Here is a 7,701-nt window from a genome sequence, read left to right on the forward strand (position 1 = left end):
GGGGGGGGGCTCCCTCCCAAGCCCTCTGCCACTCTCTACCCTCCCCAGGATCCACTCCGGTACTGCAGGGCCAGATGCGGCCAGGGAAACACAGATGGTCCCTTGTGTGCGTTCAGGCAACTCCCTATCTTCTCCCAATGCTCCTGGTCCAGTGCTCTTTCTCCTCCATCAAGCAACTTCCCAAGTCCTCTTCCCCGCCCCTCCTTCACCTTGCACACTCTCATGTAAAAACATTCAGACTCAAAACACACATGTCCTCCTCCAGAGCCTCCATTTCCTGATGCTCTTGATGCAAATCACTAAGCCTGATTTTTCCATCCATAAATGGGGCATAACAACTAAACATGCCCCACAGGGGTGTTACAACAGTTAACGGGGCAATGCATGTAAGCCATATGCTCCCTACAAACAATAGGTACTCAATAAATGTTAACTATTATCCTTATTTTCACACTTCATTTCCTAGTCTGCGGATGAAAGTAAAATGCTTCTGTGACACACCACGGGTCTGTCACCCCATTAAACAGGTGAGGCTCAGAGAGGTTGGCTTCACAGAGAACTGAACCCTGGGCTTCTCAGAGTTGGGAGATGCAGGGCGGTTTCCCCAAGAGGACCTGAAGTGAGGCAGTACCTGGGTGGGGGTGGTAGGGCAAGGGGTCTCCAAAAGAGGAGGTAAAGGTGTGATGAGGAGAGGCGCAGGCCCAGAGTTAGGCCTTATTCCCTTTCTGGGGCCTCTCCTCCACCCTGGGCCCGAACAGCTCTCCATTCACTACCCAATCTGTGCTCCCAGAGCTCACTCCGGGGCCTCAGCAAAATTTATGGAGCACTTTCTCTGCACCAGCCCTGACTCTGAGACACCAGATGGCTGTTCCCTTCCCTGTGTCAGGCCAGAGAGCCCAGCCCCACATCCTGGTCCTCACGCAGCTGTCTCTGGAGGGACTGGGAATAGAAAAGAAGAGAGGAGAGAGAGAGAAAGGGAGAGCAGGCTGAGGCTGGAGCCCAGGAAGTGGGAGGGGAAACAGGAGCAGAGAGACAGACAGGAAAGGGGGAGAATGCTCATCCTCAGCTGGGAGCTTGGGGTCACCTGAGGTGAGCTCGGCAATTTCTGCAGGAGTCCTGCCACCCAGAGCTGGCGCAAAACCCTCTCCCCTCTCCCAGACAAGATTGCTTGTGGCCTCCTGAGACCCTTTTTGCTTTTGCCCCATACCTGGCACCCCACCCCATTTGCAGAGCCTGTACCACTCGGGCTCCCAGTCAGCTCAAAACCAGCCTCAGCCCACACCACTTCCTCCACCCTGGGCTCTGTGCTGGCCACAGCCAAGACTCATCACTTCCTGACTCCACGGCTTATGACGGGCTGGCCCCAGGCCCCACAAGGGGTATGACATGTCCTGGGAGATAAACCTTCATCCAGGGTCTACCCCAACAGCCAAGGGCTTTCTGCTTAGGGGCTCAGCCATCCTTCTCCTTTCCTTAACCTCAGCTGTCTTCCTACACCATGGGTCCAGATCCAAGCTCTTCCCCTCTTTGGCTGCATGGCCTTGGCCTAGTCCCCGATGTCCCCAGCTTCTGTTTCCCCCCATGAAATGGTGGCCATGACACCTAGCTCACAAATTGTTGGGAGAAACACAAATGGCTGTGTGTCACTGCTCAGCACTGCGCTTGGCTCAAGACACATGGGGTGCAGGCTGGCTGCTGGCCTCCTGACTTTCCCAACCCAGGGAGGCCCTGGCTGCCTGCCCCAAGTCTCTGAGGAAACTAGAGCTGGGAGCGAAGCAGAGTGGCCAAGGAATTCTAAAGTCTTAACCCAGCCCCTCTTCCATATCAGAGATGGTGAGGCCAAGGGCTGGGAGTCAGGAATGACTGGTCTTAATGACTGGTCACAGCTAGCACTGTGCCGGTCACTTCATGTTGTTATTAGAAGCCATCTGCCCAGTAGCTACTTGAGAGGGGTGTGTGCTATTTCATAGGCAAGAAGGCTCAAAGTCAAGTAGGTACTGTGGGCATAAAAAGGGCACTGTAATAAATCTAACTAAAAGTAACCTCACAGGGTGATCTGATCATAAATTCCTAACTGGGCAGGTCAAGGTGGGTAGTCATACCCCAGGTCTATAACTTCTTTAATAAAAGTTTCATCTTTGCCTTAAGCCAGCCCTATCCATTGTTTTTTGTGCATCTAGGTTAACACCCCTTTGAAATGCCTCTTTTTCAGACCCCTGGGAAGATAACCACCCTTAAGAGAGAACATAATCTTGTTAACTCTCCCGTAATACAATCCCTGCCTTGCTTTTTCCCACCTACATTTAATCGTCTCTCTTTAATTCCAAATGCATAAAAGAAGCTGCAAAACTGTTATTCTCCAGAGCATTTGAGATATTGTTTCCCAGCACTGTCATTAGTTTGGCTCAAATAAACTCACAAAAATTCTCTACAGGTGTAGACGTTCCTTACATTGACAGTACAAGTAGAAGAAGCACAGTTTGAACTTGAGGTCTGCCCAACTCCCGATCTCGCAGCCTGCACCACTGTCGGAGAACCCTTATGTCCATGTAAGAGGGAAAGGCTGTCTAGGCAGGGCCTGGGGTGGGGACTGGACTGCTGTCTCAGCAGTGCAGGGACCTGCTCTGTGGTCTTGGGCTGGCCCCTTCCTCTCCCTTGCCTCAGTGTGGCACATTGCTTTCTCTGTGCTGGGAGTGGGGACATGGAAGTGAATCAGGCCAGGTGCCTACCAGGTGGTACCTGCTTTTCACCATTTGGGGGTCATGAACCCAGTCTCCTGACTTAGTCTAGCACTCGGCCCTCACCATCACAGGCAGAGAAGGAGGGCAGGCAGGGGACAAGCTTCCCTAACATTCCCATCCAGACAGCCCTGTGATGCCTGCCCTCTGACCTTAGCCGCCACCCCACCCTCAGTCACTCCTGCCTGTTTTGGGGCTGGCTGAATTTGGAGGCTGGCTTCTTTGTTCAGACAAGGAGGGGAGAGGAAAGTTGTTTTTCAGGCAGCAAAGCTTTTAGATAAATACAATTTATCTCTTTCTTCATTCCTTCTTAAAGGAATTGGGTTCCTTCAAAGAAGAAACTAGATTTACCAGCTGATAGTGCCCCAGGGATGAAGTACAGCTCAGTGTCTGGCCTGGGGAGCTGAACACTGAAGAGGGCTTTCTTTATCCAGCTGAGCACCTGCTGCCAGCTCTGGCAGGCCTGTGGCTCAGGTGACTGGGCCCTGGTGCCAGGCCATGGTCATCCCAGCTCCCAGGCTCCTTGCTGGCCTGGCCTACCTCCTTACCCTCCCCTCTAGCCACCCCCACCTGCCTGCCTTCCCATCGGCTTTGCCAGCAAGCTGAGAACTTCTGTTCACCTTGGGGTGACCCCTTCCTCTTGGAGTGCCCCTCCTAAAGCACCCCTCCCTACCCAGAGCTCAGGAGCAGCCCAGCCCCCATGCTGTCAAAGGAGAGTTAACAACTGGCCATGGTGGGGTGACCATGCCTACCTAGTCAGGTAGATTCAAGAATTGCCATAGGCCCATTTTACAGAGGGAGAACTAAAACCCAGAAAAAGCAGTGACCTGTCCAGAGCCATGCAGCAGAATGACAGAGCTGATATCCCTCTCCTCAAACTCTGGGGCTCCCTAAGTCTTTCTGACCCAGTTCCCGCATGGCTCACCGGTGTGGTGTCATCATGCGAGCGCTGGTAGCGTTTCCAGCGGCAGCCGTAGATGCCCGTGAGGCAGGAGAGGCACAGCTGGGGCTCATAGTACTGCAGGGGCTGGTGTCTCACCATGCTCGTACCCGAGGCCCTGGTGCCCAGCCCTCAGGAGCCCATGGAGGCCCCAGGCTGGTCCTGCGGGAGGAAGCACAGGTCCGTGAGGCAGGGGAGGGGTGGGGAGTCACAACCAGACACAGCAAAAGTCAATGGGGCCTAGGTCAGGGTGAGCCAGCTTCTGCACAGAGTTCTGCAGTGAGTCCTAGTCCCACTTGGAATCAGAAGCCTACCCTTGCAGGTCTCCCAGGACAGTCCCCTGCCACCCACCCCTGATCAAATCCACACACACCACCCTCCAGCCACACTTGCCCAGCATACTACTGCTGCTTCCTCTGCCCTGCCTGGAGTGCTCTTCCCGGAGAACCCCGTGTGGTCTCCTTCTCTCGAATGTCCTTGTCTCAATCTGACTTTCCCAGGTCACCTTCTGTAAAACTGCAACTCCTTCCCACGCTCTCTCAGCCATTCTCAGTGTTTTTTCTCGATTATGTTCTCAAATGTAATTTACTTATTTTGTTTCTTGTCTGCCTACCCCATTATAATGTAAGTTTCATAAAGGCAAGGATTTTGTCTGTTTTATTATCTGTTGTATCCCCAACATAACTATAACAGTGCCTTACACATAGACTTTCCAAATAAATATTTTATAATAAATTATCACATGGCTCATAAAGCTGACATGTATCGAGCACTTAAAAATACTCCAGGTACTGTGTGAACACTTTATATTCATTGTTCCATCTCACTGTCACAACCACCAGAAGTGGCAGGTACTATGTTTTAAACCCATTTGATAACTGATTGAACTGAGGTTCAGAGAGAGAAAGGGGCAGGGCCTGGCCTGCCGTCACTGTTGTATACAGTGATTGTTGGAATCAGTCAACTTGAGAACCTGCCCTGGGCTCCAAAGTGTTCATTCCTTCAGGATCAGGGAGACCCAGCACAGGGGGGCCCGTGGGAGATTGGTGGAACAATGATAGAGGTTTGTAGATTGAGTTGCTGCCACCAGGAGCAACTGCCCCAGCCCTGTTTGGTGCCCTGGAGATACCTGCTAGGGCTCAGCCTCTTGGGGCTAGCATTGGCCAAGTGTGGTCACGTGGCATTGGCTTAGGCACCTCACACACCCTGATGTCAGGCATCATCTGACCCTTAACACCACTATTATCTTTGTCCATTTTAATAACAGGAGTTATTAAATGAGGAGCCTGGGGCTCAGAGCAGCAAAATGTTTTGCCCAAGAAGTCAGGGATTGACTTCTCATCTGTGGGACTTCAGAAACTTGAAGCCATTTGTTTTGAACCAGACCCTGTCCTAGGCTTTGGAGACACTGTGAACAGGACAAACACAGTGACCCACAGTGACCTCCTTAGGGCCTTCACAGCTCTAAGGGGCACGACCAGGCCCTTACTATGCACCAGGTACCGTTCCAAGTGCTGTCCATGTACTAACTCTAACAGCAACCTATGGGGTATTATCTTTTCTTTTTTTTTTTAATTGAGAATTAATTCACAATGCATAAAATTCACCCTTTTAAAGTGTATACTTCAGTATTTAGCATATTCGATTTTTAGGATAGTCACAAAGTTGTGCAACCATCACCTCTATCTAATTCCAAAACATTTTCATCATCCTAACAAAAAACTCCATACACAATAGCAATTACTCCCCCATTCACCCACTCCCACCCCCCCAACCCTGAAAACCACACATCTACTTTCTGTCTCTTTGGATATACTTACTCTGGACATTTCATATAAATGAAATCATATAATACATGGCCTTTTGCAACTGGTTTCTTTCACTTAATATAATATTTTCAAGGTTCATCCATGTTGTAGCATGAATCAGTACTACATTCTCTTTTAGGGCTGAATAATATTCAATTATATGGATATAGCATTTATCCATTCATCAGTTGACGGACATTTGGGTTGTTATCATTTTGGGGGTGTTACAAATAACACTGCTGTGAACAAGTTTTTGTTGTGAATGTATGTTTTTCATTTCTTTTGGGTTCATACTTTGGGATGGAATTTCTGGGTCATATAGTAGCTCTGTTTAATCTTCTGAAGAATTTCCAAAAGCCATTTTCCAAAGTGGCTGCACCATTTTACAGTCCCAAACTATTGTCATTACCATCCCTATTTTACAGATGAGACATCTAAAGCACAGAAAGGTAGAGCCATTTGCTATAGGTCACACAGCAGAGCCAGGCGGTCTGGCTCCAGGGACCTTGCTGTAACCCAGCAATTGGCAAAATGTTGACTCACGGGCCCTATCTGGCCAGCCAACTATTTCCATATAGCGAGTAGTTTTTACATTTTTAAATGATTGAAGGAAAAAATCAAAACAAGAACACATATGTGACACATAAAAATTACATGAGAGTAAAACTTCAGTGAGACCACAAACTAGTTTCATTGGATGCAGCCAGGCTTATTTATTTGTGTATTGTCTATGGTTGCTTTAACTGTAAGTTTAGAGTTGAGTAGTTACAACAGACCTCTCATGGCCCACACAGCCTAAAATACTTACTGCCTGGACCTTTTACAGCAGGGGTCCCCAACCCCTGGGCCACAGACCAGTACTGGTCCGTGGCCTGTTAGGAAACGGGCCGCACAGCAGGAGGTGAGCGGCAGGTGAGTGAGTGAAGCTTCATCTGTATTTGCAGCTGCTCCCCAGCGCTAGCATCACCACCTCAGTTCCACCTCAGATCACCAGGTATTAGATTCTCATAGGAGCACTGGTCCCTGGTGCCAAAAAGGTTGGGGACCGCTGCCGTACAGGGAGAATTTGCTGACCTCTGAAACTACCAGGCTATTATGGCTTATAAGTGCAACATGTAGTGGAGAGAGTAAAAGGAGACTGTGGGCACTTAACCCATGGCAGGGAGAGTCAGGGCCCGCTTCCTGGAGGCAGCTGAGCTGAGGCCTATAAGGTAAGCTCTAAGATGCCTTTATCTAAATGCCCAGGGGCCGTACCACAGGGGCACACCGGGCTTCAGGTCCGCCCACTACTTCCACCTCTAGGCCTTGTTCACAGCCTCTACCTATCTACTCTCCTCCCCCAAATGCTAACCTCAACACAGGGATTACAGCCTCTGGTCTGAGGGGAAAGATGTATTGGAGCTTGCTGAGAATATCGACTGACCCAGTGCCTCCTAATTGCTGGAAATTGTCTAGTGCAGCCTCTGTGCCCATGGTTCCAGGGGAGCCATGTGGAATATGGTGCAGCTGCTGGGCATTCTCTGAGCCAAGCCGAACCCAGGCCTTAGGGGACAGTAAGGGATGGGGATGCCGCGGCAGCTGGTTTAGCTCCTATGGGGTTAGGAAGACCAGGGGAGCAGGCTTACTCAGCTGTCAGCTTTACTCAGTCAGATTGCACCCTGTGCACCCCTAGATTAGGACCTCTTCTGCTAGGTCGAACATCACTTCTGCCTCTTCCTCCCCAGGCAGGGAAGAGGCAGCTGATATGTAGAAAGAGGCCTGGATTCATCCCATATCAGACACTGACTTGCCCTGTGGCTAAGACCTCTCAGCTCTTCCCTGGGCCTTGCTTTTTGAATCTGTAATATGAGGTAACAGCCTTTGCCTTGACTTTTATAGGAGGCTAGATGAATGGGGCGAGGGGTACCAGGAGGGCACGTGGCTGGTGGGTATTCTGCCAGCAGGAGTCCATGCCCAGGTTCCCCTGCCTTCACATTCCTTTCCCAGGACCCTCAACCCTGCGACTGGTTCCCACATGTCCTCTGCCCTCCACCACTCCCTGCCCCCACAAATGAGCATTACAGCCCATCCAAGAATGGAAATTCCATTTCAAACCTGGAAAAGAGGCCTCAGCCCAAGACTCAGCTGACTGTGGCTCTTGGGACTGCCTCTCCCCAAAGGAATTTTCACACTATTCATAACTTGAGGGGCATCTTTTGGAGGCAACCTTTTTCTC

At 50.4% G+C, this 7,701-nt stretch overlaps 1 protein-coding gene across 11 annotated transcripts in view; it reads right to left on the minus strand.

Annotated features, from left to right (window-relative positions):
- The window catches only part of GDPD5 (glycerophosphodiester phosphodiesterase domain containing 5), an 86,126-nt gene that overhangs the window by 36,585 nt on the left and 41,840 nt on the right, over positions 1-7,701 (minus strand). For 7 of the 11 annotated variants that reach the window (XM_015600638.2, XM_025042788.1, XM_015600641.2 and 4 more), the window contains one exon: positions 3,664-3,840. The exons of the other annotated variants lie outside the window; for them this stretch is intronic. In XM_015600638.2, the coding sequence (XP_015456124.1) occupies positions 3,664-3,780 (117 nt within the window). In that variant the 5' untranslated portion in view covers positions 3,781-3,840. The remainder of the gene's footprint in view (positions 1-3,663; positions 3,841-7,701) is intronic. 11 annotated transcript variants of the gene reach the window in all.

The sequence above is a fragment of the Pteropus alecto genome, unplaced genomic scaffold (assembly GCF_000325575.1).
Source record: "Pteropus alecto unplaced genomic scaffold, ASM32557v1 scaffold7, whole genome shotgun sequence".
Lineage (NCBI taxonomy): Eukaryota > Metazoa > Chordata > Mammalia > Chiroptera > Pteropodidae > Pteropus > Pteropus alecto.